Source organism: Poecilia formosa, unplaced genomic scaffold (assembly GCF_000485575.1).
Source record: "Poecilia formosa unplaced genomic scaffold, Poecilia_formosa-5.1.2 Scaffold43, whole genome shotgun sequence".
NCBI classification, from domain to species: Eukaryota; Metazoa; Chordata; class Actinopteri; order Cyprinodontiformes; family Poeciliidae; genus Poecilia; species Poecilia formosa.
In genome coordinates, this window is record NW_006799982.1 from 2,113,025 (window position 1) to 2,139,926 (window position 26,902).

A 26,902-nucleotide genomic window follows, 5' to 3' on the forward strand; every position below is an offset into this window, starting at 1 on the left:
TGCACAGTTTGAAAACTGAAAAAGAAGAAAAAAAATAATAAAACCTCATATTTAACAGTGTTACATTTCAACTTTGTTCAGTTTTTGGTAAGTAATGACCAGATTTTCAGTTCATTTTAAAATAATTCTGCATGACACTAGATTCAACTAATGAATGAGCAGCCTCCTTCTCCCGTGCTGTGACCTCTGCATTTGCCAGCAAAAGCCAACTGTTACGTCAGATTATCTGAAGATACAATAGCCTCGCAAGACATTGAGCAGCTCCAAACAAATGTGTACAGCCCACAGAATTTCTATTCCCATGTGGCTTTTATTTATGAGCCTAAAAGCCTGAGCACAGACTTTATGAACCCCTTAAGAGATGTCTCGCAGTGTAACCGTGGTGAAAAGGCTTTTTTTTTTTTATAACATGTTTTATATTGTTGCATTTAACAGACAGGAGAACATAAAAATAATTGGAGTAAAGTAAAACTGTAAATGGGTTTTTCAGCACTTCTTTGCCTCACAAATGTTTTGTCAAACTATATTGACAAAATCCGATGTGCAGCCATGCAATTTTATAAAATAAACCATCAAAGTATTCAACAATTTTGAAGTAAAAGAAAAGTTATGCATTGTTTTCATGCTACTGAACAACTAAAAAATCTAAAATGTGCAGTATGATTTAGGCCCTCAGTCAATACATCAGCTTTTACTGCCATTGAGGCAGGTATTTTAGGGTACGTTTCTTCTAGGACTACACGTGTAGAAGTTTAAGTCATGCAAGACAGGTAAAGTGTTGTCAAGTTGGATGAAAAGCATCTGTGAACATCTATTTTCAAGTCATGCAACAGATTCTCACAGGACCAGTCTACCTCATGAAAATGCTTCGATCCAGGCTGGCTATGTTCAGGGTCTTTCTCTGAACCTTCACCCCAGTTCACAGTCTTTTGCCCCTTTCACAGGTGTTCTTCTGGGATTGCCCTGCATTTAGTTGCATCCATCTCCAAGACATCCCTCTTCTCATTTCCCCACAGCATGACGTTGCCTACACCGTGTTTCCCTGTGGGAATGGTTTATTCAGGGTGTAGTACAGTGATAGTTTTCTGCAATAGACAATGAGTTCCATTTAAGATCAAAGTTTTCTTGTACATGTTTGTAGTGGCCCTTTAATGGCTTGAGCCAAACAGGCATTGGGACTTTTTAAGAGATTCTTCTTTATACTACATAAGAAAGGCCAAATTTATAGAGCACTGTCCTGTCAGCAGACTTTTCCTCTGGACAGAGGATCTCTGCTGCTCTTCCAGAGCCAGTTAGATTAGGTGGATGGCTTTGTAATAGTTGGTTCTCTTCTAGATATCAAAACTAGAAAGAGACAATTTTCGGAAGATTGAACAGTGGTCCTTTGTTTGTTTAAAGCTTGGGGCATTGTTTTATAAAGTATCTAAGCCTTTTGCAGAACAGACATATTTAGACTGAAGTTTAGTCAGTTGGTTCAGAATTCTTCATAGAGGAATTTCAGTAGAGGCAGGCGAGTACAAATGCAGGCTTGTTTATTTTTTTTTATGTTTCATTCCCCTTCCAACTCTCAGTTATGCTCTACCTTGTGTTGGTGTACGTACCACATAAAATCCCCCCCGCCCCCAAAATACATTGATAGTTTGTGATTGTGGCAAACTAAAACTTTTTTCTTTTTTTTTTCTTTTTTTGCAAGACAATGTTCTTCACTTTATTGATTAGGGAAAAATAAAAGCTTTAAACCAAAACCGGTCTAATATACGGAGATTTCATTTAATAAAAGTTTGGTATATGAAGCCACAGCTCAGGATTATATCTCCAAAATCCGTATTCTACCCGTCCTATCTTGTTTGGTAAAACAGCTGAATTTTTATAACTCCCAACCTCCTGGATGTACTCTGCTTCTCTTCTATAACTGCATGACTGAGCATAATTACTTCTAGCTTTAGGCTATGACACAGAGTTAAAATGAGTGACATGGGCATACATGCTTCTGTGTACTGAGGTTCCAATCAGTCCAGCTCATTTGCCCGTGACAACCCAGACTCGGAGTTGAGGGATGACACGAAGGTGGTGGCGCCTAAACGTACGCTGCAATTAAACCTAAGCCTTCAGAGTGTACACCAGTTCCAGCCAGTCTTCCCTTTGGGGTATTTTTATATTAATTTGAGGGAAATCAGATTTTAAGGACTCAGCAGTGGATTTAATTACCTTGGATTGGCATTTTTGCAGAGTAGGATGGTACTCTGAAAAAGAGCCTCAAACTGAATGGTGAAGATTTTCTTATTTGGATCCATCGACATTTGGACAGCACTAGGTGACAGTGGCAGGTGGGGGTTGGGGGGAGAGACACATTGCTCTGGATGTATGAATATGAATAGATGTGACAGTCATGCACAGAACAGTTTCCTGGCCATTGCTACCCCTCGAGACAGGAGGATCATTAGCACCTTTCAAGTGTACTCTCATGAGAGTTATCTTAATTTAAGATGCAGCACGAAACTCACTGGTGAGCTTTGCAGTCTCAGCGGCAAAGATAAGGAACAAAGGGCCAAAATTCAGGGGGGGGGAAGAAAAAGTTTTTGAAGGGAAAAATCTGAAATGAACAAGCTTTTTGCCGTATTTCCATCTCTTAAAAGCCTCCTCATCCAAGCAGGCGAGCAATTGTTCATCTGGACCAGGATAAAGCAGACTGTGATGGCTGGGCTTCAGCAAAGCTCGCAATGTGAACAGATGGCTTTGATTAATGCGAAGGCAGCAGACAGGCTCTCCTGAGATGCCTCCACTTTCCTAAATGAGACATTTGTGTGCAATTGTATTGTTTGTTAAGTTGTCACCAGTTTCGTCTGCTGTTTGAATGAGAGTTCTGTTTTTTTTTTTTTCTGGTTGTCGTTTTACAGAGGCACATTCCTGTGTTCTTTCATACTAAAACCATCATATTAAAGATGTTTGTTTCACTGGTTACACCAGGTGGAATAGCAAAACTCTTCCTATGTAGGGTTAGGAGTACCAAAGATAATATTAGTAATAACTGCTAGAATAAAAGATATCTTCTTAGAGAACATCTGAAAACTTTATTAAAAATTCAGAAATTGACCCTTATTAAGAAAACCACAAATCTAAGCAATTTAGAAAAGTTCAGATGATGACATCATTGTTTGTAAACTTCCGACTGGTCGATTTATAAGTTAAATGGAGGCTCAGCTGGATGTATACAATGCAAATCCAGCTTGCAAATGTGCTCAGGGCCAAAGAATTTGAATGTTTTACCATGATGAGCACTGCTTCATATGGAGGAAAAAGGCAGAAACATTACAAACTCGAGAACACCATCCCAACGGTGGAGGATGTGGCTGCAGAAGGGACTAGTGCACTTCACTAAATAAATGGCATCATGCTAAAAGAGCATTATGTGGAAATACTGGAAACAACATCTCAAAACATCTGCAAGAAAGCTCGGTTAAAGAAGGACTAAATTCCAGACAGAAAATGCAAAAGCCACATGATGCAATGAAACAGTTGTGTCCTTACAGGGAGGACACAAGGAGAGCAGGACTTTGAACCAGGGCAGCAGAATGCAAGAAAGAATGAGGTTTCATAGAAACCAGGTGTGTTTAATCAGGAAATGCTAAACAGCTGAGTGGGAGTACTAAATGGTGAACTAAGAGGATATTAATGAAAACAGTGGGAAACAAAACAGGATACAATGGAACTATAAGCCGCACATAAAAATAAGAGAATAGCCAGTACAGAAACAAAACACAGGAAAGAACTAGATGTGCAAAGGCATAAATAATGAACACACGCACAAAAAAACTAAAACACAAACCCTCACAGGTCATGACAGGAGGCTAAAGGGTGGACACAAGTGGGTCCTCCAAATGACCATCGCTCCAAGCATATTGTTAGATATAAAGTGGCCTTCAAAGCTGTCTCAATTACATCAGTTCTGTCAGGATAAATGGGTCAAAACTCCAGCAAACTATTGTGAGAAGCTTGTGGAAGAATATCTAAAACCATTGACCAAAATCATTCAATTTAAAGGCATGTCTAACAAATACTAAAAATATGTATGTCAATCTTTGAGATTGAAGAGAAAAAAAAATCCTCTCAATATGTTGGCATCTTGGAAAAAGAAGTATTGCAATCCTAACTGGATAAAAGAGGAAAGACTTTGTCTGGTCAATTGTTACGCAGGGGGGGGGGGGGGGGGTGTTTTACACAGTGTACATGAATATCTCTCAAAGTAAAAAAAAACAAAACACTTAGACTCTTTTAAAAAACTAATAAATGAACTTTTAATACAATCGGTTACACAGAGCTACATAATGCACACAAGTGTAAGTGCTGTGGCTTTAAAGAATTAAAACAGAACGTTTTCAATTAAAATAAAGTGTGAATTAAATCATTAAAAAAAAACAAACACTAGATGCAGACTGCACTTTGCACTAAAAACACATTCAACAAGTGCTAAAAAGCAGAAGCAAAGTTTACCATGTTGATTCTCTAACTGCCAGACATAACGCGGTTGTCAAAGCTATCCACAGGTCATGTACGACATTCAGAACGTGAGAAACCACGACACATTTTAAACAAATGTGGTACAGAAATACGGAGGAAATGAATATCAGGCCTTCAAAGACAGCCTCCTAAAACCTTATTGCCTTACAAAATATTGGCAGAAGCACTTGGCATGTTGTGCGTATTGGGAGGTTCCCTTTAACTGAACAGAGGTCAGTTAACAGTGTGAATACTGCATCTGTATTTTTTGTTGTTGTTCCCTGACAGATATTTTTTGTTTTTTATTGCTTATTAATGTCAGAACCTCATATTATTAAAATGCAAGGGTTATATGTTGCCCGTTATGTTTCCATGAAGAGTGCTGCACATAAAGACAAGATGGTTACATAAATCGCCAGAGACTTTTGACACAACAGTTTCTGACTGTGCTGTGACGATTTCCTCAACAGTGTTATGTATTTAGAGAAAACTTCTCCAAATGATGTGAATGGTGCCTCGCAAAAGTTTTCGTGGCTTTAAAACTTTCTCACGTTTTGTCAAATTGCAACCAGAGAACTGTGATGTATTTTAATGTGACTGCATTGCATGGGGCTGTATAACAGAACAACACAACGGGACGCGGGAAAAAGGATCAATAGTTTTTCAAATTTTTAAAATGGCGACGGCAGCATTTTTGCGGCCGGGTGATTATATTACGTTGGGGCAGAAAAGTTAAAAACAAATCTTGCCACACATTTCAGATTATTCTATGAAAATAAATCGTGTGTTCTTTTCCTTTCATTTCAAAACTGATGCTGCTGTGTTTTGGGCCATTTCTAATAAGATTTTTTATAAATTGGTGAAATGTGAAGAAGTTCATGAGGTATGTCTATTTTTCTAAGGCATTGAAGGTGTATTTGGTCTTCTTGAAATTCCCTTTATCATCCACATTTGGGTCCTCACCTTTGAGCAGTTTTAGAGGAGACAGTTACACCTGCGTGTTTTCTTGTCTGGTAAAGCAGCAGAGGGAGTAATGTATCGGTCATGTGTGCGTTTAAGCTGGGACACAGTGAAGTTTTACTCAGGAGAGAACAGTTAAGACTACAGTTCCTTTGGTCTTTTTTAAGATTTCCACAGCTTCCGCATGCGTCACACCTTCCAGGCAGTGTCCATTCACAGCAATGATCTGATCGCCTCGTTTCAGTCTGCCGTCCTCAACGGCTGCCCCCTGCAGGGACATGAGAGTCCACCGTCAATCACCGACTACAAACTACTGAGTATGTATCTCATCATGTATTTGTTGTAGAGAACAAAGCCCACTTCCAGAAAACAGTGGGATTATAAAAAGTAATCCTTTTATAACTCGTTTACTGAAAATGAGAATAAAATAAAATTTCACGTAATCGTTCCAACATAGATAAACTCAAAGATTACAAATTGTCTCATGTTAAAATTGAAAGGAAATGGAAAGTTCACTTTTTTTTAAAAGTGCAAAGAATGATCTGTTGAGCAGCTACAAACTGATGCTCTGAGTTTGGATTTGATTTGTTCAAAAGAACATCTCGGCAGAAAACCAATTATCAGTGAGGCTCCTCAATCATATTCCGCTCAAGCCGCTCTACAGCCTCGGGCCATCCTTGTGCACATTAATGTTTTTGTTTCAGTTTTAGGAAACTTTAAACTTTTCTTTGAAAAGGAGGTTTGTGAGAAGATACTCCTGTTAAAATTGAAAATCCGACATCAGGACTCATCCAAACAAACGGTTTGCCTGTGATTTCTGTCTATAGGTTTGCAACAAAGCAGAGCAGGACAATGGGAGTTTCTGTTTTCCATGTCTTACAAAGGTACACGTTAAAATAAACAGACTGAATAAGCAACACAAAGACATAGTGTTGAAATTCGCACTTTCACATGTTGGTTTCTCACCTTGCTGAAAATAGTTTTCACGTAGATCGGCAGGTCTCCATGAGGGCTGCCAAACCCCCCCACTATGCTGAAGCCCAGGCCTGACAAACCTCTCTCCAGACTGATGGTCTTATAAACGCGTGGACTGTAGGGATCAGGGAGCAGACTCATGACTGTCCATTCAGGCCCAGGTTGCATTCAAGGGATTTTATCTTTGACTTTACTCAGTGGTGGAACCAGGAATAATGAAAAAAATAAAAATAAAAAATACTAGTGAAAACTTGCTGACATGGAGTCTTACCAGAAGTTATTCTGAGAGCAGCTGCTGGTTGGATCTGATGAGCTGACATGAGCTTCACTTGGATCCTGTGAGCTGCCCCCTTCAAAAGCAGCTGCCACCTAAATACGGAAACACAAACACACACACACACAGCAGGTTCTAATGTCATATAAAGCCTTGTAAAGAAACTGCCACCATCCCTTTAACTATTTTTGTTTTTTCTCGTTACAAACCCAAACTTCAGACTTTGGTTTGTGAAAAACCCAAACTGGAGTTTTATGTGAGAGATCAACTGAAAGTTGTTCATAATTGTGCAATGTAAGTAAAGATGTCCATAGTTTAAAGCACTGTTGTAATTAAAAAAATGAAAAGTGGCATAAAGTCCTGATAAGGCAATGACTAAAAAAAAAAAAATAAAACACTCCACTCTTCAGTCATATACCAACTATATCTCACCAGACATGAGTAAAGAAGGCCTTGTGGTTACATGAAACCAAAATTGAGCTACATGGAAAAGACTAATAGTGGTGGAAAATGAATCTTCCACTACCGTTTCCACTGTGAAACACAGTGTTGGCGGCATCATGATGGACACTTTGCTTCAGTTGTTCAGAACAGAAGGTAAGATGGATGAAGCTACAAACAGGGCAATCCTGGCAGAAACCTGATAGAGGTTGAAGACGTTTTGAGACTGGGGAGGAAATTCACTTTTCATCCGGAGAACAAGAAGAAACATGAAGCCAAAACAAACAAGCTGAAGATTTTGATAAAAACTTTCAGAGATGCCGGCTCCTAACCCAGACTTAGGCTTTGGGGCCTAAAAAAAAATCCATGGAGTTCTCATCTATGCATACTCCTTATTGTAGGAGGCAATAATATCATGTCATAGTACACATCGCATCAAAAAAGAAAACACATTTGCTTACATGTATTAATGGAGCAAGATACGACATAGACAATATGGAGTACTATTTGCTGTACAAGGAAATTGTCTCTTTGCCAAGCAAAAGAAAGACTCGGATAGAGGGAATATCATGTGACCGCACACTGAACTTTGCAGAGGTAAGCCTCTCTCAGTTCTGAAGCTACAGTGATGAGTGAGTATCCTTCTCTTGACATTAGAGCAGTAAAAATCCTCCTACCATTCAGCACCTGTCTGTGAGTGTGGCTTCTCAGCTCTGGTTCAGCTGAGGACAAAACATCGGCACAGTCTGAGCATCAAGCCGAACCTCAGAGTTGCTTTGTCAACTATAAGTCCAGACTCTGAGGCTCCTAACAGAAGTAAAAAACATGCACAGTTCGCTCATTAATTCCAGAAAATTCAAGGTTTCTTATGTTAGCGGCAATCCCAAGGCTGAGCTTGAGGTTGAGGTATGTTTTTCTTTGCTTACTTTGGGGGACAAAACCGGCTACTGGAGACAAATTCTTTCTAAAGCAGTTTGATGGATCTAGATTTTGGTAAGATGATTCTCAGCTAGAGCTACACAATTTTAGTTTTAAAAATACTTCTCAGGAGTTGCACTATTTAATGCTTTGCCGTAAAAAGCATACTTTTATTTACCGATTGCTCAGATTGTTATGTCCGTAATTGATGCTTCAATAAGTGACTTAAAAGAAATCCAAGAATATTCATGTGCTATAATGCTTATTACCAGGCCAAACATGGACTTAAGGTTAGCATATAATCTGTCACATGACCCAAAACATGGCTGCTCATAGATGTTCTCTGACCAACAGATATTTGGATCTCATAAAGACATATCCTAAAAGAATTGTATTTCCTGCAGAAGGGGGCTCTACAAAGTATTCACTGCCATTCGATTGGTACATTTTGATCTCAAGTGAAAAATTATGAGGCACAGTTATCAGTTATTAGCCTGAATATCTTGGTTGGTAATTTTTTTATTTATTATTCAGGATTTCCATCTGATTAAATCTGGATAACAATAATTAACCCAATTGTTTGTGCACCAGCTAACACAGTTTGGTTCCTTTACAGTAAAAAAAAAAAAAAACTCCATCAAAAACCAATGTATGACAACAATTTGATAGTGCTACTGATGTCACGAATCTATTCAAAGACCTGCTGCAAACTATGAGCTCTCTCTTTAATTAAATACTTTTTTAGAGAGGCACAGTAATGTCTTGGTTGACTTTTCTGGAAGTAAAAGTGACCTAAAGTGTGAGGTATTCCTGCCCGTCTCTGACAGTGCAGAGGAAAAATCTTGCTGACGTTGGAGGGATTCTGCCATTATTCAGCTGGTCATTATCCATTGACTACTATATGTCTAAGTGTGACAGTACCTGCAGACTGATGGTTCCGGTGGCGTTTTTGAGCAGGGCTTCAGCATGGTCATGAGTCATTCCCTCCGTGGACACATCGTTGATGCTGAGGATCCTGTCTCCTGTCTGGGGTACACACACACACACACACACACACACACACACACACTACAACTTTTCCATATGCTGAGATATTTAAATCGAAACTAAAGCAACTTAGCTGAAACTTTTTTTTAAGGCTTTAAGGCTCTTAATGGTCTCAGGGTTCCTTCACATTTCTCCTTTCAAAATTTCATATTTATCCACATTCCCATTTCCATATTATTCTGTCAAATTTTCCCCTATTTTTAAAATGTAAACACAAAACTTCACTACAGTTTTGACACTGGTAATTTTTCTCTATAGTGGATGGCTGCATGGATGGATGGATGGATGGATGGATGGATGGACAATTTGATGGAAAGACTTAATGTATTGATGGATGGATAAGGACTTGAAAAGATGGATGAAAGGGTGGATGGACAAACAGATGGACTGATGGGTGGATGGAGCAGAAAGTAGGTGGAGAGAAAGGAAAACAAACTGGTTTATGGTCATTGATGACACATTTATCGATGGATGGATGAAATTTTAGGTCAAAATGATTGATAAGATATATTCAGTAGAGTCCAATAATCAGCCACCTTGTCAGCGTACACGGTGGCTAATAAGACAAATAAAAACACACAGGCATTGCTCACCTCTAATTTCCATGTTTTGGCGGCCAGTCCATCGGTATCCATAGAAGCAATGAAAAGAGGTGCGTTGCCATGGGGACTACTTACTCCTCCAGCTAAACTGATTCCCAGGGTGTCACCTGGACCCTGTGGTGATATCAAACATAAAGACAAGGTGTTGTTGCTTTAATACATGAGTAAACTCAAAGTCTTGTGATATAAATAATACATTGTAACTTTTAAATTGGACCTTTTGGAACAGATGAAATTTGATTTTCCTAATTACAGAAAAAAAAAGTATTCCTTTTTTTATTTTGAAGCCCCTTACCTTCTCTATTGTTACTTTTCTGAGCTCAGCTTCTTGAAGCATTTAAGAGAACAAAAAAAAAAAAAACATAACAAAATGTAGAGGTTTAGAGCAAACAAGTTTAACTGGATGGTTTTCAATTGAAAACTGTAAAGTGTATATGCACATGTTCTTTTTTTTTTTTTGACCTGAATAAATAAAACGCTTACTGCAGCTCCGTGTTTTGTTATCCGTCTCCCTCTGGTGGCAAAAAGATGAATCACATCCACTTTTGCTGGTCAGAGTGGAGCAGTCAGAGGCTTCGCTCTGGATAAAACACAACTGAAAATATTCCTAGATTCACAAAATAATATTGTTAAAATAGTGCAGTATACTATAACAATACTACAAAAAAATTATTCTGGGCAAAAGAAGTCTGGATTAGTACATTACATTTTTTTCAGCTGTTACAATTACCTTTGTGGTGATATGAATGTTTTTTGATTCATATTTATTCATTACATTATTTTTTTCTCTTATCTATTGTGTTCTTTGTTATTTTTCCTTCTTATTTTTTCTTTTAGAAGACAAATTAAAGATAATCATATTGTTATAAAATAGTGCAAAAGTGAATGATATTAAGATGCAAAGACTATAACAAAACCTAAATAAAAAGGGAAGGACAAAATGACAAAGACTGAAACAGAAACAAGAAACAAAAAATGCCAATAGTAATTACAATAAATTTAAGAACAATTAAGTAGGAATATTAACGCTGAGGTACATCAAAAAAACATTAACATCATATTATGTGTGCCACATTTTGTACATCTAAAACTATTTAAAATTACTTTTAATATTTTTGTTCTTTTTGACAATCAAGTTATTCTTTCTTTCAATATTTGTCCTTAATTATGGCAGGTCTGGTCCTCCATACCAGTCAAAAGAGGAAAACAGTTTACCTTACTCCTCTGGGAATACTGGAGCCCAGCTTTAAAACGAGCTACCTCTAGGTGGACTGCTCCAGTGCACTCCTAAACCAAGGTAAAAATGATTTTTTTAATTTATTTAGATGACGAGAAAACTTAGTAACACACACAAAAAAACCCGAAAAACAGTAGCTGTGTTTTTGTGACAGGTTATTGAGTGAGACCTGTAGAAGTCTCTGCGCATGCTCCTGTGACGCGGCGCGAACATCTTCCCCATTGATCGACAGAATCTGGTCACCATGTAGCAAGCTGCCGTCTGATTCTGCAACGCTTCCTCTGATGATTTCTGACACGAAGATGCCTGTGTCATCGCTGTTTGGAGGAAACGGAGGTCAAAAAGGTCAATAAATTCCACCTTGTGAAAGATTATAGAACACATAAACTTTTGCAGGATTATCCCACTACAACAAGACAAGGAGAATTAAGGAATTAAGAACTCTGTCCAAATCTGACAAGTCGTAACAAAGTTTTAACATTTAAGTAGCACACAGCTGAGTACATTACAATGACATAAGTAAGGAAAGGAAAGAAAAGTCAGTTATGTTTCTGTTAGTAACGTAGGTAGAACAGTCAAAGGCAACTCTAAAATTAGTTTTTAATCTTGATTTTAGACATAAAGGTCTCAAGCTGCTTAATAGGAAGAGTAAACACTCCACGCACCAGTGTGGCTATAAACCTACATTTTTGGGAGAAATTAAAACATATCAAACTCTTATTGCTGGTAGAAATACATTTGCCGCTTTGACTTTATGTGCAAAAAACATTTAAGATTTAAGTCATCTAACATTTAAGTCTATCAGTTTAATCTCCTATTAATCCTGAACGGTGTTAAAGAGATAACAGAGACTTTATAATGTTGTGTGATGAAACACACCTTATAAAAGCTGTTCAGTCAAGTAAGTTGTTGGGAACTGTTTTTTGGGTAAAAAAAAAAAAAAAATCTTATAAAATAATAAAAACTTGTAATCAGTTTTTTCAAACAATTTTTAAATATTTGGCAAAAGCAACTAAAGCAGTTCCTACTTTACTGAAACTGTGAGATTCGCTTTGCAGATGATGTGTCCCTCACAGGAAAATGATGGAAAAAAAAAATGGCTTTGGGGAATATTTGATTAACCTTCACTCTGACCCGCTGACAGATTATTGGCAAGTCTTTTGCTTTATAAGTTTTTGCAAACTTATCATGCATTTTCAGCACTTTACAGCCAAAACAAAGTCACCTTGCAGCAACTCTGGCATCCTGGTTCCACCACAACATTTCCACTAGCAAAAAAATAAAAATAATAATAATTTCTACTTCAACCGAAGAAAAAAACTTTCACAAAATCACAGCAGTGCACTTATTATTTTTCTTTCATTTTTATTTTTGACAAGAGGGTTTAGCACCAATGCTATGTGTAAAATTGATTAATAGATACATTGGATGTTAAAGTCATTACTAGCCTCCATTTGCAGGACACCATAAATTCATACTGGGAGAGTTATTATTTGCATACCTGATAGGTGACAGAATGCATCACCTATCAGAGAGTGCTCATGATGTTTTGTATGTTTTTCACTCATATGCATTAAACATTACTTGGAATAAATCCAAGAAAATAGACAATTCGGCATCCAGTCTCCCTTTACAACCTGGCGCTAAACTTTTATCCTGAAAAACAGCAAACTGAATTCAGAGCTTCCTTTAATCATCAAAACCTTATCAGGTCTATGTAGTTGTAGAGGAGCATGACTGATGCTTTTCCTGGATTAGATTGGTTGCAAAAGAGGCTTAGGAAAGTATGACATCAGAACTTTTTTTTTTTGTTTATCATTGCAAGAATGCCGTTGATAATAGTTAACCCAAATGTTTTTAACCCAAATGTTTTTTTGGAAGACATTTGTTTTATCACTGTCCCTGAATACTACCAAGATCTAATTTCTCTAATTTGCATAATAAACGCTAAAAGATTATGCATGAGTAAAAGTCAAATAAATAAATACACAATCTGCACTAAGCAGCCGCATTTGCATTTGCAATTTTATTTAACAAACCATTCGTAGGTCACACCAAATGGCCAAAGGTTTAGTCCAAACTCATCACTTATCCACGCCACTGGCGGAGCAACAGCTTTACTCTTTACCTCTTCCCCACGGTGGTGAACCCCAGGCCTTCCTCTGGACGAGGTGTGAGTTCCAGACTAAAGATGTCCCACAGGTCTTCCTCCCGGTAGGCCTCCTGGTGCCTGAAGACACGCAGCCGAACTCGTTGGGTGGTGAGCCGCAGGACTGCAATCGCCTCGTCATGCGTGGCCTGCCGCAGGTCTATGTTATTCACCTGAAGAGGTAAAGCCAATGAAAAGGCATTAATGCACAATGCATTTTTATTATTATTATTATTATTATTATTGTTTTTTACATTTTGTTATGTTACAACCACAAAGGTAAATGTTTGTTTATTGGGATTTTAAGTGACAGACCAACACAAAGTAGTGCATAGCTTTGTGTTGAAAGAGACATTATAAATATGACTCTGAATGTTTTCATACATAAAAATCCATGAATTCCTCAATGTGTTATCAGTCCCCATGAGTCAATAATTGAGGAACCAGTTTTTGCTACAATTGCAGTTGCAAATCTTTTGAGGGAATGACTCTTCTAAACTTCTACATCCAGAGACTGAAACTTTTGGACTTTTTTTTTTTTTTTTTTTGCAAAATATCTCAATCTCAGTTAGAATGGAGAGTATCTGTATATATATCCATTTTCCGTTTTTGCCAGAAATTCTCAATTGCATGTAGGCCTGGACTTTGACTGGGCCACTCTAGGGCATGAATGGCATTAGATCTGGATTCAAACTGAATTGTCTCTGTTGTCTAATTTGGTCATTCCTGAGGGGTAACTGGTCTGCACTTTGTTCAGGGGCTGAATTCATATGTACGCCACACATTTCAGATTTCTTTTGTTAAAAAATATTTGAAAACAGTGTATTATCCTTCTATGTTGGACATTATTGTGTATCGGTCTATCACTTTAATGATATAGATTGTGAAAATGCAACAGAAGCCAGTGGAGTCTTATGTGTTTGCATGCATGGTTCTGTCACACCTCTAATATTTGGTCTCCAGCCTGCAGCCTTCCATCTCTCTGTGCTGCGCCGCCATCATTCACTTCATGGATTATTACTGCCCCCTGGTGCAAAAATGAAAAACTTCCCTCATTATTACAGAAAAGACCAAAATATGTGGACAATCAGACAGTCTAACTGGCTGCTGCAAGTCTTTATTACTGACTTTAATCAAGAATGGATAGAAATTTGATTACACAGCACTCCCTTCTAAATTTTGCAACATAATTATAAAACCTTAACAGCAAAATTACTTAAATGTATATTTTTAGACACTGCTTGGCTTTTCTCACCAGAAGGGTGTCACATCCTCCTACGATGCTGAGGCCCAGGCCTAAGCTTTCTTTGCAAATTTCTATGGTGGTTTCCCTCCCAGCTAAGACCGGGCAGCTCCGGGGGTCAGAAGTTGAAGGACTTGAGGGTGGCCAATGAGAGCACTCTGCTGGAGAGGTTTGCTCTGTGCCGAGGGACATAGAAGAAGACTGAGAGACTCGACGGGGTTCAGATGAAACAGCGGGAAGGTGGGGGTGATGGGAAAGTGCTGAAGGGAGAGACTGAGAAGAGGAGAAAGGGAGAGTCTTGGATCGGCTGATGGAGAGCTTGACAGTGACCGGATCTTTGAGAATCAAACTGGACACCTGAATACAAAGAGGACAGGCAAGTCATAAATCATTAAATCAACTTGACCTTGGAGAGCGCGTACGTGGCAGAATCTGTTTGAGTGTGTGTGTTTCTGAACCTCTTCTACTGACAGTCCGGCTATAGGTTCACCCCCCACTGCCACGACTCGGTCTCCAGCCTTTATCCTGCCGTCCTACATATGGCAGCACGGAAGAAAATGTACAATAGGCAGAATGTAAGTCAGAATGTGTGCAAAAGATATTAAAGAGATTAAAAATCAAACACCCCCTGTGGACAAGTATCAGCATAATTGCCTGGGGCAATACATGAAAGCTTTTAAACACATGATGACATGCCATTAAAAAACTGCAACGACCATTTGGAGTTTAATCGGAAGCAAACATTTCCACAAATGCAGACAGACCGCAAAAATGATATCAGAAGCTGCAATTACATGTATTATACTTTAATGAGCTGCTTATCTGCAGCTCTTTATTTTGATTAATGAGTAATTGCACGTCAAATTAGAGAGGCTTGATAAATTATAAAGCATGATGAAATGATGTGCAACCTGTGTTTTGAAAGAACTCTGGGAACTCATTAAAGAAATGAACAAGGTAAGAACTAAAAGAAATTATATATATATATAAAGACAAAAATATTTATACACTATTTATACACTTTGCAAATAACCACAGGTTTCCACTTGTGGTTATTTGCAACCACACACAATGAAATGTGCTTTATTGATATTTTAAGTGATAGAAAAACACAAAGTACACATTTGTGAACCAGAGAGGAAAGTAACACATGGGCACTAAAGATGTTATTAAAATGCAAATTTGTAAAACCTGACATTGATTTGCTCTTAGCTTCCCTTAGTCAATACTTGGCATTTTGTGTCCCAGTTGCAGCTGCAAGTCTTTTGGAGCATCTCTACCAAATGTATAAAGAGCCTGAGACTCTTTACACATTTTTAAAGTAGGAAAAACAAGCCAAAAATAATTTATATGAATAATTGCAAAAGTTTTTGTCCCAACTTCCACTGGGACAAAAATGTGTCGCAGTCTGATTTGTAAGTCTTACAAATACGACTGTGGCACTTTGACTTACTACATGTAAACGTTGCTTTCATCGCAATAAGGTTTTTTCAGGTAGAAAGAAGGAAAGCAAGAAAAAAGGTAGAGGAACCTAATCTGAATCTAACTGGGTTTTTAAAAATAATTTGCGTACTGTAAATCAAATAAAATGAAGCGCATAACTTTGCATAATATTGCGTAACATTGCACTATTCAGGGAGAGACTGCTCAGACAGCAGTGGCATGCAAACACATGTAGGTTTGCATGCCACATTTTCTTCCAATAAACGTCCCCCGCAATTTATTGAAATAGCAATGCAGTGACTATTTTTCAACCAAACTGTACCATAAACTTTTATTAGGGTAATTAAATCAGCGTATAGCTGAGACTGCAGAAACAGACAAAAAAAGGCCACAACATTTTCACCAGGGATTGGGTTCCAAGCAACTGATGGCCAATGTAGGGTTTATTCATAGTTACCTATCCTATGAACACAGGAGCCATTACATTAAAGGGTCACATTTTCAGTATACAGACACATCAGTGAATTGCATTTTTTTTTTTATTCTTGCAGGCAAATTGCATGCTGGAGGGTGTTAGAAGCAACATGTTGGGTCAAATTTCTGTATTTGTCTAAATTTACTCCCTCATTTCATGGCACAATCAGGCACACTTGCAGAACTTCTTCTACATGTTCGATGCGTCTCCTACGTGGTATTCATCAAACAAGGGAGGGCTCCCTTCTTGCTTCATGATGTGTGTGTTCGCTAATCTGTCAAATCCAGCCTTGTCCACCGGATTACCAGAAAGACAGGCACGACTAGTCACGCCAGAGATCACATGCCCAAAAGCTCCAGACTCCAGAGCTTTACACCAGCGAATCGGACACATTGTACTTTGTTATGGACAGCTTGGAAGCAGCAGAAACCCATCCTACAGGCCTCTTTGCAGACTGTTCTTGAGTTACTCTGAAGGCAACACACATTTGGAGAATCTGCTGTGTGATTTTGCATGGCTTTACCACTTTTGTGGGAGAGTTGCTGTCATTTCCATTCACTTCCACTTTTTTTTTTTTATAGAGAGATGAACACTTGTGAAGCAATCTGCATGACAAGGTGCTGGATATTATTCACCTATGTCCACAGAAGTGGTTAGTTAAAACAGCTGAAATCAATTATTTGAAGCAGTGACCCAATGTTTTAGGGTGCACAGTGAGTGTAGTTTGACAACAATCCCAGAAAATTACACATTTTTAGGAAAAACAGGAAATGACATTGTTTTTCTGCTGCATAATTAGGGGTGTAATTGTAAAAGTAAGAGATGAAAAAACTGAGGCAATTTGCTTTTCTGTATATTAAGACACCGGTCTGTTTTTTATAAATATATTACAGTTGTGAACGGACGCAGTTTTCTGATGCATGCCAGTCGTTTTCTACTCCGTGACTCCCTGAAAGCCCTGAATGGTATTTGAAATCCTCCGCCTTATAGGTAAAGCTCTTTTCTGACCAACATCCAGCAGAGTGTTTCACTCTCAGACAGCAGGGTTATTTTTGAATCCTGGAGTGACTGAGTAGAATAGGAAGTAGAGCCTTCAGGTATCAAGCTACTTTCCTGGGAAACTACTGCCTTATTTGAGAGATGTGGCTGTCTTAGATATCCATTAGGCATAACTTGTTCTTGTATTACAATATAGAAACTTAAAAGTATAACATTTGTTTTAATAATACTATGTATGAATCATTTGGCCTCTTTTAAAGGCCAAATGATAGATAATTATGACAATAGGTCAAAAAATAAGTACATTTACTCATCATAGTGTTATATTAGTATAAACTGACTGGGGGAAAAAAATAGTGTTGAGCAAAATTGGGATATTCGATCTCTGAGGTGGTAACACTTTTATTTATTTGGTAGCAGTACTTTTATTCAAGACGCACCTTACTGGCAGTGCCGTGCTGGATCAGGGACCTGACAACCACTCCTGCTTTGGAATAGTCCTCACCGAAGCAAAGGCCCAGACCTACATGATCCTGGACAAAAAAAAAAAAAAAATCCTTATATTTAAATGTAGTGTTTAAAGCTGAGAAAAATTAAAGCCAGATGCATCCATGAAGGGGAAAGGTATTGTACCTGGGGTAGGACGATATGCTCGATGCCATGTGGTTCACCCTCTGCAGCGTCCGTCTTAGAGTCCACTGTGTCCCCGTCCTCCCTCCTGATTCTCTTCAGCATTTGTCCTGCTTTATTTCTGTTAAAATGAAAGTAATCTAACTCATCAAAACGTGATTTTATTTATTTATTTTTTTTTGTTGTTGTCAGAAATAGCAGGTGTGTAAATGCACATAACAGGTTATTTACCGGATGAGAATGATCTTGACTTTAGAGGGGGCGTTGTTGATAATGGTGGTGGCATTTTGATGACTCCGACCGTACAAGATCTGGCCATTTATCTGGGGGGGAAAAAAAAATAAAGATAAAAAAAGAAAGAAACAACCCTTGAGTTAGTTGTTTTTTGTGTTTTCTTTGACTAACTCTGCATATGCCTTTTCAAAATGCCCTTTGATTTTATGTGCAATAATAATTATTGAAAGCATAAAATTAATTAAAGTGTCTAGAAAAAAATTGTCCATACCCCCTGAACATTTAATGTCACTCTGCAACCAAGAACTTAAGCTTATAGCTTATTGGGATTTTATATGACAGACCAGCTGAAAATAGTGTTTAGCTTTAATTGGACAGAAAAGGTTTTCCAAAGTTTGAAATGGATGTTTTTTTGTGTGTTCATCCATCGCTTACAGGAGAAAGTTAATATCAAATTTATGTCTCAAACTCAAATTGCGTTTCCTTCACTCCTGTTACAGTTCTTTTTTTTTTTGTGATAACAGTACTCTTTTCTAAGATTTCGGCCGTTTGTTCATCTCAGCCAAATTTGTTCCCCATTTCTATTGACCTTACTTACCTCCAGCAGCTCGTCCCCAACATGTATTCTCCCATCCAAGCCAGCAGGCCCGTTCGGGTCTATTCCTTCCACGCAGACACTCATTCGTGCCCTGGAGCCCTCCTCGTTGCCTGCGAGTCTAATTCCCAAACCGTGAGCTGCAGGGTCCTTCTCCAGCTCAATCATGTGGAGCCTTCCTGACAGGCTGCCATAGCGCTGGAGCATCTTCTCTAGCAGGGAGGGAGTGTTAACAAACAGGAGGGTTGTTAGGAGGAGAATATAATGGCTCAGCCAAAAAGTGTGGCCGACTACATCTAATGACTGACACTTGGAGACATGTGGAGAAGCAATCCAGCCTTGAGGACAGTGTGTGTGCGTGCGCGCGTGTGTGTGTGTGTTGCTGCAGTTTGCCTGGAAGGGATATTTCTTGTTGTGGACTGGGAGGACAATGTCAGGGTTTCTGTTCGCTGCACATATATAATATAATTGTGCTGTGTGTGCATGTGTGTGTGTGTGAATATGAACTTCCATGACGATATACCAGTGGATACATGTCTATATGTGCATGAGTTGTAACTTGTGGCTGTTAGCGAACATTTTAATGCACGTACATGCTCTCGCTTATAAACACATGTTCAAATTAATATTTTAAGTTACCTTAAAGTTACCCGCTGGCGTCTGCATAATCCAGCTTTTTGAAATTTTATGGGGGAAAAAACGAGGTCTTGTGTTACTGACAAAAAGAGAGCTGTGATGAGTATTGACTGCCAGGGTTCCATAATGAGTGGCATCAGCAATTTTATAAAAACAAAAAAAAAATTACTTCTTCGCCGAATACATGTGCTTGAAATTAAAGACAGGATTTTTCTAAACATGTCGGTGTTATTTTATGACTTCTTACACATTTTCCAAGGGGTGCCAAAAAATATGACTGGCACTGAGGTTTGTATGCGAGAATGCCTTCCTGCTATTTCTGTTTTTGAAGCAGGTGCAAAAAGAGGATAGAGGAAACAAAACTGTGTCATATTCCGTCACTGAAGACAGCTCCATGAATTATGCGCCTTCTGAATGCTGCCTGTAGCCAGAATTATAACCTTTATTTAAGGAAAGGATCAAGGTGGCCACTAAGATAGCTCCAGGTCATAACATTCATTTCCACCAAAGGAACAAAAGAGTAATCGGCCAGATCACTGCTCTAGCCAGCTGGTCTCCCGTGTAAATGTCAGAAAAATATGTCCATGTCTAAACGGAGTAAATTCATTGTCTGTGAGCATCACAAGTGCAATCTCCTCCAGAGTTATTTATGTCTTAGTGGGTTTGCAGTAGAGTTAGATGACATGGACTCAAAATCATATCAAGTCAGTTTTTGTGTATATGTTGTATTATAATAAGACAAAAGTGATAAAAACGTTATCTGGAAATAGAGAGCACCATACACTGGTCTAAGAATATAACTTATCTCAATATCAGAGAGGCGACTTCAGTTGAAAAGTTTATGTAACAGGGAGACTTTAAAAAAGGCAAAAATATTTCCATCCAATCATATTAACAAATATGTTAATATTAATTTATGCCTTTAGAGAATTGACAGGAAACACTATAGTCAAGCCAACAAAATAACAATCCCAAATTTTTTTCACTTTTTGGAGCTTGCTCACATTAAGAATTAAATTTCATCATTTTCACATTAAACCACAATTCTAATGATGATAATTATTTTTTTTGAATGATAATACAATAATGACAGGGTATTGCTTTGTGAGATTCTGTTTTGCAAATAATTTGAAGTTTTTACTTCAATTGACTTTAAAACGTAACCTCTGACTTCTCTTCTGTGTCCTTGTGTAAGGAAAAGGAAAAACAAAAAAATATAGATTTCTGCTTTTGTTTTTAATTATGTCAGTTTTGGTCCTCCACAGTCCTTTGGTCTTCATGATGATCTTTGATCCCTCATGTTCTCTAATAAACCTCCAAGGTTTTCAGAGATTTTTGCTAAAATTAAATTACACACTAGTTGAGGAGAGGAGGTTGAGAGGGCATCCTGTATACAGAAGCTGTTAGTCCTTGGTGCCGTCTCTGGGATTCGATTCCTGACCCTGGATTGTAGCTTCATGTCACTTCCCTTTCTCTCTCTCTCTCTCTCTCTGCCCATTTTTGACTAATACATCGATATTAGTCAAAAATGTCACTAATACCAAAAAAAAGAGAAAAAAAAGAAAATAAATCACTCACTAGTATACTATATTTACTATTTAGGGGTTTGGAGAAGCTATTTTATTTAGGGATGAATACAGATATACACTACATCCGTCAGATTTAAACTAGTAAAAATAAAAAAAGAATAAAAAATAAAGAAATTTGAGCTATTTATAATTTTCTTGTCACTTCAGTATGCCATACTTTGCATTGCTGTATCAAATCCCAAGTGTGGCCATGCAATAAAAAGTTTGAGGAGTGGGAGTAGTTTTCGAGGTTCGATATCAGCATGTGCTCGTTCTCTCTGGAGCTTTGAGAGGGTGGCGGTACTCCCCCAGGCTTTTGGGCAGCGGGCCTATTTATGTCTGCATGACGTCTTTATGATGCACACTTACTCCTGCCGGTGTCGTCTCCGTCCTCGGCTGCCGCATCGGCTGCTGTTGTGACATTTACGGGGCTTCGCCGATCCATTCTATCGGATGTCGGCGATGGGGCCTTGGGGAGAAGTTTTTGCATTATTGAAAAGGCAGAGTTTGAGATGCCTCAGGGGCCCTTCAGGCATGAGCTGAATGACCCCTGAGGCTTGTTCCGTGTGCTTGATGAAGCAGAGGGAAACGCTGGTGAACAAGATGAATTAATGAACAAAGTTTTTAATGCCAGCTATAAATAACATGAAAGATGGCCAGAAGAATCATGCATTATTTGTAGCAGATGCACAAGTACATGGGAAGATAACTTCAAAAGAGTGTGCTGTCTATTTAGAGTTAAGCATCTGCATCAAAGCAAAAAAATAAAGACTTTTTAGCAAACAAGGTAGCTGCAAGGGACTTTGAACCATAGGGGTTCTCTTTACACATGTGCACATTAATTACTTTCTTGCAAGTTAGTTTGATGCAAACGCAAGGCTTCTTTTGAGATGTTGCAGTAAAAGTCACGCATGCACACTCACACTAAACGATGCACCAACCTTAAAGGGGGTGGGGGTGAAGGGGTTCGCAGGGGAAAGACTGAGGAACAGACTGCTGAGAGTCTCTGCCTCCTAAGATCATGGGAGGAAACACAGATACAGCTCTACGCATTGCTGCACAAATCGCACACTAAAAAAAAAAAAAAACATTTTGGAAAATTCTGCGTAGGTGTTAATGACTCATCACTCTTTATATAAAATGCAGTGCGTGTCACTCAATAAACTGCTGAATCTGCTACAGTGTGGGGGCTGACATTCACTTTAAGCAGGTGAGTTTTGTTCGGAGTTTCAATATTTACTGCAGTACCTGCTCTTTACCTCTGCAGGGCAGTGTTTGGTTTATGTTTAGAAGCGTAATTTAATCAGCCTATGATGGCGCTTTATGTCAAAGCATGATTGGAAAGGTATGTCGTTCCCTAATACCTACAGCTCTTGTCATATTTCTTGGCTTGGAAAGTCTATGGAAACATCCGAGAACTTAATGATATTGTTATTACATTATTATAATTATTATAAGGTGGATGAAATAAAAATGAAGGGGCGTCCTGGTTCTGCTTCCTCGCGCTTCCTCATTTTTCTTCAGTGCATTTTTGAAGTATCGGACTGGCTCTCAAAATCAAAGAACTCTGATTCGAACTCGGAAGCAAATAAACCTGATCGACAGAAGCTGAAGAAAGAATCAAACTTTCCACCTAAGTATACATTCAAAGCCAAAAAATCACAGTGTGACAGTTCACCTAGGCAGCGAACCTGCCTTACCTTGTTGTTGTGTGAGTCGCACAGCGGTGTAGGAGATAGTCTTTCATGATTGATGGGATTGGGAGACTGTAAGAGAAATACAAGATGCAGAGTGGGCGGATGGAAACCTATATGACTACGAGACATGAATACAATTTTGATTACATTATCAGTAAAAGATACCTTTATTTAATATGTTATCTGTCAAGCAGCCGTCATGATTTCAGGTTTCAAATATTGATGCAAGTTTGTTGGAGCGTACCAGTGTAACATACACTGCACAATGTGTGTAGTGCTTGTGTCAAGGTTAAATGTTTCGGAGCGGCTGTACCTGGGTTCTGTCCAGACCGGACTGAACCAGAAGCTGCACAGTGTCACCTGCCCTGCGGATGGCTTCTACTGCCTGCTCATGGCTGGCATCTCTCAGGTCCACGCCACTCACCTTGGCCAAGAAAAAAAAACATCCAAGCTAGATTATCATTTGATTAGAAAAAAACAAACAAACAAACAAACAAAAAAAAAAAAAAAAAACAGAAATACTATGCGTGTTGCTGAAGAAATTCCTGATTTGCTGAGGAAGTTCACTTGTTAACTGGACCGGTGAACACACAGGTATAATAAAATAACTCCAAAGAGTTCAAAATCATCAATTTGACATCCATAGTTCAGCTATTCAAAGAATTTGCTCTTCATCAGTTGACCACATGTTCCACTCCTTCTGTAGATCTTGTCAACTCCAGACATCTTAAATAGTCCAACTGCAGAGTTTGGCCTAATAAGTGTTACTTTTGTGTGTGTGTGTGTGTGTGTGTGTGTGTGTGTGTGTGTTTTACATCTACCCAACATTCTGGAGTTATTACGTGTGTTTATGTGAAGTTCTGGACATGCCTGTAGAAATGGACTGTGCTTCCTGGTTGTGAAAGCCACTTGTGTTTTATGTGAGACGTTATAAAACAGGGATGTGAATGACTGGTGGAAATGATAGAATAAGCCCACACTTCACAGGGTGGGCAGTGGGGCGTTCTGTCACAGGTGCTGGTAAGAAACAGCAGACATGAACCAGACTGACGTAATAGTCCCAACTTCTTCCGAGGGATCACCTCTACTTCTACGGCCCCCCCTCCTCCTTGTGGGGTAGGTATTCCCAGTAATGGTGCAGACCAGATTTTAATTTACAAACAGGTAAATATCTAGTCCTTTCCACATCAGTAAAAAGACAAGTGCTCGATATTGAGAAAAAGAACATTTGACACAACCATGCTTGTGGAAATGGATAAACTCTTCTCCTGGGACTGGTAAGAAAATGTTCTGACAAGTTGTGAGTTAAATCCACTGACTCGAGCTCAGAAGAGGATTTCACTTCCAAAGTGGTTTCTTCAGATAGGAGCTGAACAACCAATCATAGAGCTTTGGGTAACCATGAGAACTCACATCCATATATTCAGGGATAAGTTGTGTACTCTGTTCCTAAATGCAAAATGCTTTTGTTTTACTTTACGATACTCGACAAGAAAAATAAATGTTGTTGTTGAGTCCGTGCTCACAGCTGCCTCAGATGTTTGTGTCTGTTTTATTCAGCTGATGCGAGTGGAACCTGACATGGTCTTCTGCTGTTATCACCTCTTTGCCTCAAGGCTGAACATGTGCATTCTGCAGCCATCCAGTTGTATAGAAAGAAAAAAAAAATGTTATCCAAGTTACAGTAGCCGCTCTGTTAACTCGGACACGCATCGCCGTTCTTGGATCATACTCGTCAACAAGGACATTTCTGAAACTAACAGTTTTACAAACCACATCTTGACTCATTTAAAGAGGTCATATTTTATTCCCACAGTGATGGTTGATATATAAGATATAAATTTAGAATGATTTTAATTACCGCACTCCAGTCAGATGTTTGACTCCCCCCTCAATTTTACCTTGGGTGCCTTCCTCCATCCATTTAGTCTCACTTCCAATTGTTTCATTTTTTTAAATATTGTGCTATGTAGTTACTTTATTACAACCACTCCTTGACTTCTAAATGTGTAACCTTCAAGGACACACACACACACACACACGCATGCACACAAACCTCCAGTATCCTGTCCCCAACTCTAAGGGTGCCATTAAGTGCTGCAGGGCTGTCGGGGCTGATGTGCTTGATGAAGACACCCCTCATCATCTCTCCACTGCTCAGTCTGCGGCCCATGCCTCTGCCTCCCATAATGCTGATACCCAGCGATTGGCTCGGTGCTCGAGTCAGCTGCACACTGTTACACAGAGGAAGGAGGCAGATACTGAACAGCTCATTATCCCTCTAAAAACTAGAGGTGTGCTCAACACACCGCTGCAAAAAAACCCCAAAAAAAACAAAAAAAGAAAAAGCAATAGAATTAATCCGATTTGTATACTCTTATTATTATTTTTTTTTATATTATTTTTGCAAACATTCCGTTTCCCTGTATTCTCTGCTTACCACTGGGGATTATATTCCAAAGATTAAGTCAAAACAAAAACATATTGTTTCTCACAGGAAGCCACATGAACGATAATTTGGTGTGTGTGTGTGTGTGTGTGTGTGTGTGTGTGTGTGTGTTTGTGTGTGTGTGTGTGTGTGCACCGCGTATATTACGTGATTTATCCAAGTGGCACAAACACAATAAACAGAAGATGGTAAAGCAGTTACTTTCTCCAAATCTCAAGAAAAGATCCCAGCCAGCATGCCTAGGTGGGCCCCATGTGGGGACAAGGAGGGCAGACTATATGGGTCCCATATGGGTTTGTCCGCGGGTTCCAAGATGGCCCCACATGGGTTTGCCCATGTAGGGCCAGAGCCCACATGGGCCCTGCATGGGCCCTATATGGTGGTGGCCCACATGGGTTTTGTCCAATTAGGGCCCATGTNTGGGAATTGGTTTAAAAGCATCAGACAAGTGAAGCTGAACACAGGGAATTACTGACCTTTTAGGCTGATCCCAAGACCAGGCTGCATGGGAGCAGACCTCTTCATTATAAACCCCTTCTTTACCATCAACCTTTATTTTCACTTGTGGGTTTTTTACTTTTACACCTTCGTTTGTTTCGTCTGCTCTCTCCTTTGCATCCGTTTCCTTCACTTTGCTATTTGGAGGTCTTTGGAGGGATTTTGGAATCTGCCAGCTGGTGGTAGGAGAAAAGACACACAGAGGGGAAAAAAAAAACAGAGTGAAACTGATTGCAAATCATTTAAATGCTTTGGGGAAAAAAATAGCATTTTAAAAATGATGCTATGTGTCAAAAAAATGTGGGGAAAAAAAATAGCATTTTAAAAATGATGTTATGTGTCATCCAAATTAAATGTCAACTGTGTGCTCCAAATTATATGTCAATAGGTTTTAAACAGTAATTTTGAGAATTTACAGACAATGTGATGTCCAACAACCATTACCTCTGTCAATTCTATAATTATTAGCTGTCTCCCCAATTTTGTGAGCTGAGCAGCTTTGGGCAAGACTACAAAAAGCTCAAAATATTAGGAGGTACAAACAAGCCATTTCAATGTCAAGTTATGAAATCAGTTAGTGGTTTAAATCTTACATTTTTAGCATTTTAAAACAGCATTAAGTAATCCACTTTATTCCAAAAGAGAGCTTAAAGAAGTGAAAAAAATAGAGATATTTCAGCAACCAATAAAGAGCATCACATCTTAAATGTAGCTGTATTCTGGACTCACTCAATGCAGAAGGGAACAACATGACCAGCTGCAAAACTGGTTAAATCCTCTCTTCAAATATCAAATCACCCAGTTTGCTTTTATGAGCTTCTGGTCCCTCACATGTTGACAGAATCTGTGAGTATGGCTCTTACAACATTCAGTTGGTTTGACTGATCTATACAGAGAGGACAACGTCAAACAAAGTTTCGGCAGTTATTTGGAATAGGCTCTAGAACCATTAGATGACGAAAATCGCAAAACATGGTGTAGAGAACCAATAAACAGCATAAGGGTGAGTTACATTAATTTCAAATTTGTCAAGTGAAAAACAAAATTGTTCAGCTCAAAGTTTTCAAAAATGTGAGGTCCATCTCCATGGGTAACCCAAATGCTCAACTGTACTGCTCAACCCACAAATGCAAATAACTTCCTAATCAAATGTCGTACCTTTGAAATGCACAAAAACAGGCTTTCCAACAATAAAGCAATTACTGCCAAATCACTGATATGACAAGGAAATAAGCAGTCCAGCAATTTTCCTTACTTTTACATCTCTCTGTCTCTCTATAAGTGTCTCATCCTCCAAACTTACACATCTAGTAGCACTGTTAATAATAACAATAA

General features: G+C 38.7%; 1 protein-coding gene across 8 annotated transcripts in view; it reads right to left on the reverse strand.

Annotated features, from left to right (window-relative positions):
• Positions 1–5,044: 5,044 nt before the first annotated feature.
• The window catches only part of LOC103137782 (multiple PDZ domain protein), a 56,607-nt gene continuing 34,749 nt past the window's right edge, over positions 5,045–26,902 (reverse strand). For 2 of the 8 annotated variants that reach the window (XM_016671339.1, XM_016671340.1), the window contains exons 22-44: positions 25,546–25,743; positions 24,677–24,854; positions 22,934–23,044; positions 22,624–22,689; positions 21,865–21,936; positions 21,293–21,392; positions 18,723–18,931; positions 18,122–18,213; positions 17,894–18,011; positions 17,701–17,793; positions 14,802–14,876; positions 14,356–14,700; positions 14,044–14,127; positions 13,080–13,273; positions 11,121–11,268; positions 10,930–11,001; positions 10,177–10,321; positions 10,010–10,041; positions 9,706–9,828; positions 8,987–9,091; positions 6,704–6,801; positions 6,424–6,547; positions 5,045–5,725 (exon numbers count right to left, since the gene is read on the reverse strand). In XM_016671339.1, coding sequence (XP_016526825.1) covers positions 5,579–5,725; positions 6,424–6,547; positions 6,704–6,801; positions 8,987–9,091; positions 9,706–9,828; positions 10,010–10,041; positions 10,177–10,321; positions 10,930–11,001; positions 11,121–11,268; positions 13,080–13,273; positions 14,044–14,127; positions 14,356–14,700; positions 14,802–14,876; positions 17,701–17,793; positions 17,894–18,011; positions 18,122–18,213; positions 18,723–18,931; positions 21,293–21,392; positions 21,865–21,936; positions 22,624–22,689; positions 22,934–23,044; positions 24,677–24,854; positions 25,546–25,743 — 2,929 coding nt within the window. In that variant the 3' untranslated portion in view covers positions 5,045–5,578. The remainder of the gene's footprint in view (positions 5,726–6,423; positions 6,548–6,703; positions 6,802–8,986; positions 9,092–9,705; positions 9,829–10,009; positions 10,042–10,176; positions 10,322–10,929; positions 11,002–11,120; positions 11,269–13,079; positions 13,274–14,043; positions 14,128–14,355; positions 14,701–14,801; positions 14,877–17,700; positions 17,794–17,893; positions 18,012–18,121; positions 18,214–18,722; positions 18,932–21,292; positions 21,393–21,864; positions 21,937–22,623; positions 22,690–22,933; positions 23,045–24,676; positions 24,855–25,545; positions 25,744–26,902) is intronic. The other 6 variants (XM_016671345.1, XM_016671342.1, XM_016671343.1 and 3 more) reach the window with 6 other exon arrangements.